This window comes from Drosophila willistoni (assembly GCF_018902025.1).
Source record: "Drosophila willistoni isolate 14030-0811.24 chromosome 2R unlocalized genomic scaffold, UCI_dwil_1.1 Seg167, whole genome shotgun sequence".
Taxonomy (NCBI): Eukaryota; Metazoa; Arthropoda; class Insecta; order Diptera; family Drosophilidae; genus Drosophila; species Drosophila willistoni.
The window spans coordinates 1,333,785-1,347,860 of NW_025814050.1; the positions used below are offsets into that span (position 1 = coordinate 1,333,785).

Below are 14,076 nucleotides of genomic sequence, written 5' to 3' on the forward strand. Positions count from 1 at the left end.
AAAGCAGTACACAGCCGGAAGGTTTTTGATGAAGTAGTCTATTACTCTAATCTCATATATTTCCCGACTACAATGTAGCAAGGTTTCTTTTTGGTCGTTACCGTTTTTTACAGATAGTTTGCCCAAAAAATGTAATCTATTAGGGGAGTGAAAACTTAAATATAATCACTTACTGCTAATCATAGAAAAATGTCATTACCGAAATGACCCTTAAAAATAAAAAAATTACTGCCAATTTGATGTAAACCTTTATAGCATCGATACTGTCTAGAAATGATCTAAAATATTGTACTTTCATGGTCGGAATTTGCCACCATGTCTCACTAGACTTCAGACATAACGTCTATTCACTTAGCCATCAACTAACTAAATTCGAGCTAATTGATGACTTAGGCCTCTTTAGAACACACTGGCTTACAATTTAAGCGGTAGGGCAGTTGTACTTTCATCAGTCCTTAGAAAACTGCCGGAAAAGAAGAGGGATTTTCATCAATGTTTACCATTATGACGATGATGAAGTGGTTTTATCCATTAGTGCATACAAAACTGACGTTAAAGCAAGGACATTTTAGCTAATACTTACAACCTCACAATATCTTATGGCCCATAGTGGAAAACATTTTTACGAGTAGTTTTACCTCTTTTAAATTTTAATAAAATTTGGTATGCTGACAGAATTTAATAAGAAATACTAGTATGCCGAATCAGGCGTGACAAAAATTGGAAACAAATTTATTTTAAGCATACATATGTACATGGGTTAAACTTAACGTGTTTTGGCCGAGACATTTTGGTTTATTCAAACTGTCGAGACGAAAGCGGTCAATCGAGCTCTAGCTTTTAAAAGTTTTTTCAAATCCAGGTGATCAGACAGACAAACTTGGCCTTGAATATGGGCGAGGTAGAGAAATTTTCCGTATCTCTGTTACATTCTTTCTGATTAACTCAAAATACCATTTCATCCTAAGAACATCCAATTCCTAAATGGTCAGCTAAAGAACTTATTGCAATGAAATGTCTAAATACAGATTTCTTCTGGTCTTCTTTTCTTTAGGTACATCTACGTTGGTCGTAAACTTCAACCTTGTACTTGATAATATTACGCAATTTGCATTCGATTTCCTGTTAAACATAATTTCCAATTTAATTTCTTGCACTTTCTTATCAATATCGTTAATTCATTAGCTCGGTAATAAAAGTCTTATCAGTATTCAACTTTTGTTGGATCCAATCGTGTGCACAAATCAATTAAACTCTTGAGATAAGGAATGTAATTACTTATTAATTCAGAAGTTACTATGCCAAACTGAACGATTGATAATTATTGCGGCTCATTAAGATATAGATTATTACTACGATCGAAAAGGGAAAACAAAATTGTTAAAGAACCCCTCCAAGAGTTAATTTACCAAACATGAACCCAGCAAAGAGGAACTAAGTGTGCTTGAAATCGGTTATCGTTACACTAATTCATAATTGACTTTTCACCATGATCCACTTAACGTAATCCATGATACCCCAGAGTGGCGATTGCTTATCAATTGACATCCCTCCAACGAATGTAGGTTGCCCATATATAAGCAGTTTAAGTTCATTTGATAGTTAGTACTGTGTCCGATTCCTAACATCTGCATTAGTGAGTCGAAAATCGGCATTTCGTCGCCATGAAATATTTCGGAGCGATCGTCCTTGTTATCGCCCTTTTGGTGATAAAGGACGTTAAAACTGAGTCAGCATGTGGATATGCGGTAAGGAACTTAATATACTTAATATGCGAATAAAACAATTCAAGGAAATGTAACCACCTCTTTATTAGGCATGTAATACTGGGAAAGCCAATATGATCAATATCCATTTGGTTCCCCACTCCCACGACGATGTAGGATGGCTAAAGACAGTCGATCAGTATTTCTATGGTCTTAAGAATAATGTCCAGCACGCTGGTGTCCAATACATTTTGGACACTGTAGTTTCTGAGCTCATCAAGGATTCGAGTCGCCGTTTCATCCAGGTAGAGACTTCGTTCTTTGCCAAGTGGTGGGTCGAACAGCCGGAGACGACTAAGCAGATCGTAACTAAGCTTGTGAACGAAGGACGCCTGGAGTTCACTGGAGGCTCATGGAGCATGAATGATGAAGCGGCTGTCAACTATCAAAGTGTTATTGATCAGTATTCCCTGGGACTGAAGTGAGTCATCATATTTAATGAAGGAGCATGGGAGATATTAAACAAAAGCATCTCTAATTAGGTACTTGGAAAACACCTTTGGAGCTTGTGCCCGTCCACGCGTCGGATGGCAAATTGATCCTTTTGGACACTCTCGCGAACAGGCTTCTCTCTATGCCCAGATGGGTTATGATGGCGAGTTCTTCTCTCGTATGGATCACAATGATAAGGACGCTCGCTTGGAGAACTTGTCGATGGAAATGGTTTGGGATGCTAGTGAATCTCTTAGTGAAGCGAAACTGTTTACCGGCATGCTCTACACCTTTTATTATGACATTCCCGGTTTCTGCTTTGACGTTCACTGTGGAGATGATCCAATTATTGATACCAACAGTTATGACAACAATGTGAAGTCAAGAATAGATGATTTCATCACATACGCAAAAAAAGTTGCAGCACACTTCCGTACAAATCATATAATGATTCCATTTGGAGGAGATTTTCAATATGAGGATGCAGGACACAATTTCAAGAACATGGACAAACTTATTAAGTGAGCATAATATGCCGCCATAATTTTTGAATTTATTCATTTTCCTCGTTTTCCTTCATCAGGTACCTTAACGCCCGTCAAGCAGAGGGTTCCAACTTTAATGTCTTTTACTCCACTCCATCTTGTTACTTGAACTCTCTCCATGAGAGTCTTCAAACATGGCCAAACAAGACTCAGGACTTCTTCCCTTATGGCAGTGACACAAACAGTTTCTGGACTGGTTACTTCACCTCTCGTCCTACTCAAAAACGATTCGAGCGCGATGGAAACCACATGCTCCAGGTCGCCAAGCAGTTGTCTACATTCGCCAATCTCACCAGCGATAAGCAGAACGAAGATTTAGAGTACCTGCGTCGCATTATGGGTGTGATGCAACATCACGATGCCATCACAGGAACTGAGAAGCAGCACGTTTCCGATGACTACGATCGTCTGTTGCACGATGCCATTGTTGGCGCCCAAAACAACGCCATTGATGGTTTGCGCAAACTTACCAATTTACCAACTGGAGAGTTTGAAAGTTGCATGCAGCTGAACATCAGTGTGTGCGCCTTTACCAAGGACAGTGCAGATAATGTTGTCGTCACTTTATTCAACCCATTGGCTCACACGTCTACTGAATATGTCCGCATTCCTGTGAAAGAGGAGAGCTATCAGGTTACTGACGAGAAAGGCCGCGTTGTAGCTTCTGAAGTGCTTCCCGTCGCTTGGCAGGTTTTGGCCTTGGAATACCGTTCTAATGACACTCAACACGAGTTGGTATTTAAGGCATCTGTGGATAAGATTGCGAGTTACTTTATAAAGAAGGTTGACAGCGGAGATAGTGCAGTTAAGGCTCTTCCTAAAAAATCGAAGGCAGCATTCACCAGCAATAAAGATATCGCATCCAACCAAGTCAACCTGGTGGAGACCTATGACGACAATGACTCTGGAGAAACAGTCGTTGAGAACTCGGTAAGTTTAAGAGCAAAAAAATTGTCGTGTTTGACCTAAAATAATATCTGTTCTTTAGCTTATAAAACTGGTGATTGATAATAAGACAGGCCGCTTGAAGACTGTCTCCATGAACGGCGTTTCTGAAAGTATTGAGCAGAAGTTCGCTGTGTACAAAACACAGGATTCAGGTGCATATGTATTCCGCCAGAATGGCGATATTGAACAAGTGGAGGATGATGTGGAGTTCACCGTGTACGAGGGTGATTTGGTCAAGGAAGTCCATCAGCAAGTGAACGAGTGGATCTCACAGGTTATTCGAATTTATGAGGGTGTTAATCGCGTCGAGTTTGAATGGCTCATTGGGCCAATTCCGACAGATGATGATACAGCTAGGGAAATTGTTACACTCTTCAAGAGTGGAATATCGTCCAATGGCGTGTTCTACACTGATGCCAATGGCCGTGAAATGATTAAACGTGAAAAGGACAAGCGCGAATCATTCGAAGCCGACTTGAATCAGCAACCCATCAGCGGTAACTATTACCCTGTGACTTCTCGCATTGCCCTTCAGGATGGAAACAAACGTTTGGCCATTCTCACCGATCGTGCTCAGGGTGGTAGTAGTATTAACAATGGAGAGTTAGAGCTTATGCTGCATCGTCGTCTCATTCGTGATGATGGCTATGGTGTTGATGAAACTTTGAGCGAGGAGAAGTTTGGCACTCCACTGATTGCCCGTGGCAAAGTGTTCCTCATCCTTAATGTCGCCGACGCAAAGGCCACAGCTGCGGAGCGAGTGGAGGAGAAGCAAATTCACCTGCCCTACTGGAAGTTCTTTAGCAAGAGTAGCTCGGTTAGCAGTAGCGCTGTTCCACTGGAAACACCTGATTTCAATGACTTCCCCAATTCCGTCCATCTGTTGACCTTGGAGCCCTTCTCAGACGATGAGATTTTGTTCCGCGTGGAGAACTTCATGGATCACAATGAGGGCAAGGTTGTGAGCTTCAACATTCGTTCTATCTTTGATACATTGGGCGGCCTGGAGATCCGAGAAACTACTCTCGATGGTAACTTGCCTTTGAGCGAAATGAAGAGATTCAAGTTCCATCAAGATGGTGCTGGTGTTAGTCCTTCCACCCCGGAGTACTACACTGCCTCGCACAAGCCACTGGCAGTGGAAAAGTCACAAGATGTTGATGATTTCAGTGTTACCTTGAAACCCATGCAAATCCGCACTTTCATCATTAAAAGAAAATAGGAATTCTGCTTTTCTTGGGTGAAAATCTTAATTATTTATCTTTAGTTAAACGCCGAACAATAAATACCCAGTTATTTGCAAAAGCATTTGACACCACACATTCAAATAAAGAAAATATATAAAAAAAACAAAAGCAAATTTGAATTATAAATTATAATTTATAATAATTATTATTATTTAGGGCACTTTGCTCAAATGAGGTTATAACAATACTGATACTTGTCACCAGCAATTAGCGCCCCACTTAACTAAAACTAATAAAAATGTCTTCATAGATTTCGTTTTTACAATTCCTTAAATTGCTTCATATATACACCAGTCAAAGAAACTGAAAAATTGTTTATTTCTATTAAGTGGTGGTTAAGAGGTTTAATATTCTATAAGTTCTGAAGAAGACTACGAATTAACGAGGGGACCAAAATGTATGGAAATTTTACTAATTAACGAATTGAATTTTTTCGACTTATCGCGATTTTCGATTTACAAATTATCGCGACTCGACTGTATCAATAAAATATCTGGAAGAATGACTCTTTAAAGAAAATATTTTTCTAATGTAATATTCAGTTTTACATCTGACCAAACCGTCTCCCTTTTAGATTGATCTAAATAAAACAAAAGGACGGATCCTAACTTCCGTCATGTCGAAGTTTTTCTACTCCTGCAAGCTTTTGTGTTGATCTTCTCTTACCTTTATTCGTTAAAGCTAAAGTCTGCTAAAGAACAGGATGCAATTATCCTATAAGGCTGGGATCCTTTGGAAGACAAATGAAATCACAAGACTAGACCTATATTGGCCGCCTCGACAGTCATATAAACCAATTAATCCGACAAATAGAAGGATCCTAGACCTACGACATGAAGTGGATTAACTTGCAACGTCTTTCCCCCAATGATATTATATGTAATCACGTTCTAATGACACTCAACACAAGTTGGTATTTAAGGCATCTGTGGATAAGATTGCGAGTTACTTTATAAAGAAGGTTGACAGCGGAGATAGTGCAGTTAGAGCTCTTCCTAAAAAATCGAAGGCAGTATTAACCAGCAATAAAGATATCGCATCCAAACAAATCAACCTGGTGGAGACTTATGACGACAATGACTCTGGAGAAACAGTCGTTGAGAACTCGGTAAGTTTAAGAGCAAAAAATAGTCGTGTTTATCCTAATATGATATCTGTTCTTTAGCTTATAAAACTGGTGATTGATAATAAGACAGGCCGCTTGAAGACTGTCTCCATGAACGGCGTTTCTGAAAGTATTGAGCAGAAGTTCGCTGTGTACAAAACACAGGACTCAGGTGCATCTGTAAATGTCGCAAATAACTAATTCTAGTAAATTTCTTTTTCTCCAAATTAAGGAAAAGTCGGACGTAACTATTTGACTTCGTATACACTACAGTTCAAGACTATATGGGTACTCTTTATTCTAGTAGAGAAAAGTTTGATCAAAATAGTTATAACGTTTTTTTGCAAGGGTGTAACAGTTATTAAATTAATCCAAGTTAATTGAATATTAGAAGGCCTCTTTAGTTAACTGTTGGGCATTATTGGTCAATATCTGTATTAACTATAATAAACTACTAAATAAAAACACTAAATGACTATTAAATAAATAGAGTGAAAATTTAATTTGTATATCATGTCAAAGTGCTTAAAATGAAAAATTGAGTTTATTATATTGATTTTTATTTTAGCAAATCAAAGTGAAGATGGTCGAAAGTATTTTTCATGAGAAAAAAGGAGACCAAGAAAAATACATCTGCGAGAAGACATCTTAAAATTAATGCGCTTGGCATAAGGCATAACCATAAGAAGGGACCCAAAAGCCCTGGCACTTTTCAATTTTCATTAAAATAACAGCGAGCCGCTGTCGCCATTATTTCTAAAGCGCCGCATGGATGCTGGCAAACTGGAAACCCAAACCCACAAGGCCCCAAACTCGAAAGTCCGCAAGCCCAACCCTGATCAGTGTATAAAGTTCGAAGAGCGGGGATGGAGGAGAGAAAGAGAGAGCAAGAGCGAGTCATCCCTTCCAATGAGCCACCATTTGGGGCGACCATCGTCATCATCGTCTCGTCAGCGTTGTTGTTGTCGTTGTCGTAGCCATCTCTACGTGATTGCAGGGCTATGGATGGATGGATGGATGGATGTCTGCCACCCGCTCCCAAAGAGCTCGAGCCTTCGTTCCATTCGTTAGTTCAACGCACACTCGGGAGTATGATGAAATTAAATTGGGGAAACTTTTGCCAGTACTCCGTCCTCGTTGCTGCTGTTGCCGTTGCCGTTGTCGTTGTCGCTGTCGTTGTCGCTGATGATGGCTGCCATCAACAACAACGTCATCCACATACACAAACATCACCGGCAACAGCTACAGCAGCAGCAGCGTTCGCCTGGTCTCTCTGTGTCCTTCTGTTTTGGGCCACTGCTTTAAATCCTCGTTTTCTGTTGGGCTGCCATCTTCCTTTTTTCAGTGCAAACGAAAGCGAATGTAAATGTTTCATCGCTGCCTTGTTGGCTTGTTTAAAAATTTAAACTTGTCGAGGGAATGTGAATCCAGCGCTCTGCTTGCCACTTCTCCTGCTGGTTGGTTGGTCGGTTGGTTCTTTTAAGCTTTTACCTGGCCACTCTCTCCTATGTGTTCCATCCCCAGGGCACCCATTCTACTTTCCTCTTTCTCTCCCTTCCCCTCTCTCGTTTTCCTTCTTGTTGGAAAATTTAATCAGTTGCCAAAGTTTTGCAATTTTAATTAAATTCTCCAAATTGGTTTTGACTGCTCTGCGCTAAAGTTTTTCTTTTGCCTCAGCCTCTGTTCCATTTCATTGTCGTTCACTCATTGCCCTCTTCTGTTCTCAGTTATCTCCGTGCCCCGCCTCTATCCCATATCCCCATCGTCCTGTACTTGTCGTATTTTATTTTTGTTCTATAGCGAATCCTTCGCCTTGCTCTTTAAAAGTGAGACTGTCATCGAATCGCTGCTTTTGTTGTAGGTTATCCAAATTGGCAACTTTGTTGTAGGAGAAAACTTTTTAATTGATCAAGAAATGCAAGGCAAATGATTCGCTTAACTTGTTGATAGTTGCATTAAATAAAATCCTAGAAACCTTCTAAACTGTAAAACAAATGAAATTTATTCACAAACGTTTAAATTGATAACTCTTCTGTCCAACAGAATCACAACACAAGGTCATTTACACAGATATGAAAAATCCTTTCAAACAATCTGACGATCTCAAAGTCCAAATGAAATGAAATAGAAAGTAATGCTTTCATTCCGCACTCAGTACCCGAAGCATTAGAAGCATAATTCTCTTTTTTATTTTAAATTGAATTTAATAAAAATTGCCAATTCTTACAAATAAATCATTTTGTAGCTCAGTCACAAAGATGGAAAGATTCGAAACTTGGTTTGTTCCTTATTTGTGTGTAAAGCTAAGTTAGATTACGAAGTTCAGAATTTTGGAGAAAGTAAAAACGACATCCCAAAAACGAAAAAGATATCGGGGCATGTCTGATTGATATCACTTTTCCGAAATAAGAAGTAAAAGTAAAATGGGTATGTGAACGTTTTAAAGGTGAATTCGATACTCAATTTGGCATTTAAGTTGTTATTATATAGGTACAATGTATACATAAACAAAACCTACGCAACCCATAAAACCCTCGAATGGAGTCCTAGTGGCCACCCTGAAAATATTTATCAACCCGATGACCAAAATGGAATGAAGGAAATAAGAGCAGAAGAAGCACAAAAACTCCATTTAGCGCACAGGAAGCAGTTTTAAAAGCACGACAGACGGTCAGGCGGGCGGATGGAAAGGCGACTGGTGGCTGGTGACTGGCGACGATGCTGATGGCGGAATGGCGACGTCTCGTCGCATTTGGACCAACGCAATGGCGTTTAATTGCAGCAAAAAATGAGCCAGCGACTGCAACGACAAATTACAAATGGCGAAAAAAGGAAAATTAGAAAAGGTTTTCTATTTTGGCAAATTACCAAATGGTTTCAAAGCACTCAGCCAAATGTTTTGATTTTAAGTAAAGGCCTTTTGGAGTGGATGTTGGAACGATTAGGTGAACTAGATTAAGATCGGCAATTACAATCGATTAGAATACTTCATCTTACTCGAAACTGAAAGTTTTTACAATCGATTGCAAAACTCCCTGTCTCTCTCTCTCTCTCTCTCTCTCTCTCTCTCTCTCTCTCTCTCTCTAAATGCATATGTCTCACTTACACTTCTTTATTCTTTCTCTATCTAAATATCTTCTTTCACTTATCAACTATATGCAATCACTTGCTTAGTTTACTTCCAAATAAAGGGGTGGGTCAGCTCAACGGAAGCGCGAAGATTAGTTGATTGCATCAATATGCTAGCTGCCCGGATTCACCCTCCCATTCAAAGCCCGCCCCACCATCTCTCGACAACGTTGCCTTATCTCATCGCTCATGCGAATCCGAAATTAAATTATCTGCCAACTGCGAACAGGCAGACTACGACGACTATCAAGGCACTGAGGACAGACAACCCTTGTTTCAAAGTCGTCCTCGCTCTAGTCCTCCAACTCATCCTCAATCTGGCCCACCCACCACACTAAAGCTACGGCCGCCTTTATTCCAATCAGATTGTTTCCGTGGTTCTCTCTCTATGCATGTGTGTGTGGGCCTCGAAATAGGCTTTTTACTTTGCCTTGCAGATTGAATTCGAATTAATGCCTTTGACCCGCCCCGCTGCAACCTCATCATCATCCTCATCAGCCACACGTTTCGATTTGGCTCTCGTCCATTTGGCTGGTTTCGTGCCGTCTCCCTCTCCCTCTCCATCCCCATCCCCTTCCCGGCCCTTCGATGTCCTTTCTGGCGCGTGTTCGTGCGCCTGATTAACATATGTCAACAGTATTATATAAAGTGGTATTTTTGGGCCCAGTTTTTCGTTGGGGTGCTGGGCACATGTTGCTTACCAAATTCAATTATACCGACATTTGCTTATTTTCGTAAAAAATTAACTTGTATTTTTTGCTTATATTTCGATAAATTGGACAGGACTTGAAGAGACAGTTGACTGGTTGACTGGTTGACACAAGGCCTGGTATATTTAAGTTACTTGTTCAGTTGTGGCTGCGCAGCTTTTGCCCACCTTCTATCAGCAAATCAAGCTAATTAGCGGCCATAAAACGCACATAAATATGCGCTTGGCCAATAAATCATAAATTATGACAATTTCACCACCCACAAAAGAATATGAAAAACTGAGCACCCCGAACCAAAAAACCGCAACAGTTTCATAAAATTTCCACTCGACTGCGCAGAATCGCAAAAGCAGGAGCAAAGCCAAAACCGAATCAGACTTAAGGCGGATGCATAAAACAGTGCGATGACTTCCGGTATTAACTAATTTTTTCTCTACTTTAAAACGAGGGGCGGGGTAGAGAAGGGGATCAGCCCAAGGTTGTGCATAACAAAAATTGAGGAAAAAAATATGGGGAGAAGAAAAAATGCCTGCCGTTAAGTCCTATCCTATCCCTGGAGTGGTTACAAGTGGAGAATGCTTGTGTGGGTGCAAAAAGAGATGATAGGTACGGAGAGTGGCCGGGGTTGCGGGGGATAGACTAATCCCTAGCACTCATGATGCCGTTGGCAAATACTTTGCACCGCCGACTGCGCGACGAATTGGAAGCAATCCGCTGTCGCTGTCTGTCTGCCGCACAGACTCCACCAACGGGGGGTGAAGTAGAATCAAGTGGAGTGTAGTAGAGTGGAGTGGCGAGCATGGGCGTTCCTCTTAGCTGGGGGTTGCTTTTGCTACAAATGCGAATAGCAGAAGCAGCAGTAGCTAAAAAAGAGGAAAGAGGATAACAAGTAAAGAAAAACTTAAACAAAGTATCAGGCCAGGCAGCCAAGCGCAAAGTGACAGCTCCAACTTCAGACTCCTCCACGAATCTCGCTATGTAGTGAGATTCCAGTCGAGTACTCGCTTTCCTCTCCTTCGCCTCGCCTCGCCTCAGCCTCTCCTAAGCCAGACAAAAATGTGGAGTTAGGAGTCAGCCGCAGTCAAGTGGTCCAAAGACTCGGCTCAACTCAACTCACTCATCAAACCCAAGACAAACAGCATGTGATTTCCAGTGTCAAAGCAGCGACATTACTCTCTATCAAAAAAAATACTACCAATCCAACTAGAGATGGCCAAAGATGACAATGGACCTTTGAGGACAAATGTCTATACCAGCAACCGCTTATAATTAGATCTGTCTAAAATGTGGTCAGAAAAAGAACTAGCAAACTATTTAATGAAAGATTGATGGGATATCAACTTTAGAAGCTGGAGCTTATAAGGACTCAAATGTATCCCATCCTGTCTAATATGCTAAACTGCCGTTACGGCTTTTCTTGCAATTGCGATTTGGTATTTTATATCGACTGCCATCTCTGGCATCACCTCGAGTCTTGGCACTTCGCAGCTCATTGAATGGAAAAATTATAGACAAGTAATCAATGCAGAGTCTCAACTTGCCCTATGTCTATTGTGGGTATTCATTTACTTCTCAAATTCAGCAGGTGTTTGCGCTTGTTTTACCAACAATTTGCCCATCTAACTGTGGTAGGACGGGGCAATAGCCGCCTTTTGCCCCGCCTAATAGGCGGGCAAATGTTTTCCACTTGGCAAACACCCAAGTGAAGTCTGTATTTGTTTTCTGGTTTGTTTGTGGGTGCCAAGCGCGAACTTTTTTCATGTAGCATATTTATTTTTTGGCAAATTTTTTGAAAATTTCTCCTATTTTATTGTTGTTGTCTACTTTTCATTTCAGAATCGGAGAGGAGAAACTTTTGCCGAGAAACATTTAGCAAAAAGTTGGCGGTTTTTTGTGCCGTGTTTGTTACATTTCTATGGCATATGCTCGAGGGTTTTTGTTAAGGGAACCTCAAAGGGGAGAAGCAAAATATTTTGTTTGGCACTTTAAATAATAAGTTAAATGTTTGTTTGGCCAAAGTTTGTAAAACGTTGCAAAAATAAATGCGACTTGTTTATATCATTAGCAGGAAACGAAAACGGCCCAATGTCAAGTGTTTTGAGAACTATTTCATGAATGAACAATTCGAAAATTCGACAATTCCACAGTCAATTCATAAGAAATGTGATTACTTTTTTTCTTCTCGCCCCTCGCCTGTGTAGCCAGAAAACGTAACAAACAATAACAGAATAGGTAGGAGCGTGGGAGAGAGTGTGGGGGAGGTACTTGCAGGACCAACAAAAGTAGAAACTCTTTTGACTTTTACGTTCAGGTAGTCCATGGGCAGAACAATTCAGTGGAAAGAAAACCTGAAAACCTTGTTAAACAATGGCGGAATGACGAATGACACATTTCTTGATGTCGAATTGTGTGTCATTGACAGGACATTTTTTTTCTTCTCTATGTTTTCTCTTTTTGTTCACTTCTTGTTTTTTCGCACCCACCCAAAGGAAAAAAGCAAACAATAAATTATGCCAATGTCATGTGTAGTTGGAGTAGGCTCTGGACGCATAATACGCAATCATTCATCCACTCCCTGCTCCGGCTCCGGCACAGACTCCGACCTGACCATGAAAAACGAAAAGATTCATGTGAGAAATGTTGATTGATTTTCTCTCAAATTTTAAAATCTAACCCCAAATCGAGGCAAATATTCTTTCCCTTGGTTTTCACACTTGAACTCTGCAACGCTAAAAGGCAGCTTGTCAGTCAAAGAGGGAGGCGTAGGTAAGGGAACGCCGTCATCCTCGTCCTCGTCCTCGTCATCGTCAAGGCATAAGAACAAAAGCACTTCCGGTGACGTTTAAATGCGTGGCATGTCAACGCAGCTTCTGGCAGACAGCCGCATCCTGGCAGGCAAAGCTAAAAGCTATGGCTATGGAGTGTGCCCTTCTGCAGGAAGCGCTGAGGAGCGTGTTCCAAGACCCCAGCGGCGCAAATGAGCAGGGATCAGCGGCAGCAGCACCAAGGGAACTCCACTGAACCGAACTGAACAGAGCTGAATCTGGGGTTTTCAACGGACTATACACTAATTTATGCATTACTTCTAAAATTAAAACTGACGATAATTCCTTATCCTTTAATGAACGTCTAAACTTTTGCAACTATTATTAACGTCTACTGTGTCTTAATTAGTTAATTGTAATGTTAAATATCTATTATTTTTCTATTAATCTATTACAATTTTTACAGTTGGTAAGACAGTAACCCATTAACTTTTGATTATAGAGAAAATCGCGCTAATTCCAATTATCGTTTAAAAAAGCAATGGAAAATCAAAAAAAAATAGCACAATTTTTTTGTTTGTCTAATTCTTCCAAATTCTTATAACTCGAAAGAACAAATAAATTAGGTTAAGATAAGGCTCGGAAAAAATATCGTACATATTTTTTGGAAAAGTAATACTGAAAAAAAGTGTTAAAGCACTCATGATTATGAAAATGTCTAGCTAAAAATAGAAATAGTTTACAAATGGTCTTTTTATACCCTTGCAAAAAGGGTATATTAATTTTGGTCAAAAGTGTGCAACGCATAGAAGGAAGCATATCCGACCATATAAAGTATATATATTCTTGATCAGCACGACGAGACGAGTTCAAATCGCCATGTTCGTCCGTCCGTCCGTCCGCCCGTCCGTCCGTCTGGATCAACGCAAACTCCCCCTAGACCGAAAAAAAGCTACAGAGCTGAAATTTTGCATGTAGGCTTGTATATACTGCAGGCGTTGTATATCTCGGATTCAGTCGGATCGGATCACTATATCATATAGCTCCAATACAAATGGCAAAGTCACGAACAGTGACTTTTCTTAATAACTTCGTTATTTTCTGAGCTATTATCATGAAATTTAATATTGTTAAGTTAATTACACATATAAACGACTATGCAAAATTTGATCAAGATCGGGTGACTATATCATAGCTCCCATAGGAACGATCTTTCGAAAACAGTGACTTTTGTAAATAACTTCGTTACTTTTGACGCGATTGCTTTCAAATGAAACATATGGTAGTTTAATATATCTGTTAATGACTGTGCCAAATTTGATAAGGATCGGGTAACTATATCATATAGCTCCCATATGAACGATCGGTGGAAAACAGTGACTTTGTCCAATAACTTCGTTATTTCCTATGCTACTATTGTTGGCCGTTC

At 40.2% G+C, this 14,076-nt stretch overlaps 1 protein-coding gene and 1 long non-coding RNA gene across 2 annotated transcripts; one reads left to right on the plus strand and one right to left on the minus strand.

Annotated features, from left to right (window-relative positions):
* Positions 1–235: 235 nt before the first annotated feature.
* On the minus strand, positions 236–638 carry LOC124460182. Its single transcript, XR_006954121.1, has 2 exons — positions 584–638; positions 236–463 (listed from the first exon to the last, which is right to left on the minus strand). It is a non-coding gene; the product is annotated as an uncharacterized LOC124460182 (long non-coding RNA).
* A 676-nt stretch (positions 639–1,314) lies between these two features.
* Positions 1,315–5,039, plus strand: LOC6643949 (lysosomal alpha-mannosidase). The gene is made up of 5 exons (XM_002066477.4): positions 1,315–1,748; positions 1,817–2,187; positions 2,249–2,719; positions 2,782–3,673; positions 3,732–5,039. The coding sequence occupies exons 1-5, from the start codon at positions 1,665–1,667 to the stop codon at positions 4,911–4,913; spliced, it is 3,000 nt and encodes a 999-aa protein (XP_002066513.1). The 5' UTR covers positions 1,315–1,664; the 3' UTR covers positions 4,914–5,039.
* The last annotated feature ends 9,037 nt before the right edge of the window (positions 5,040–14,076 follow it).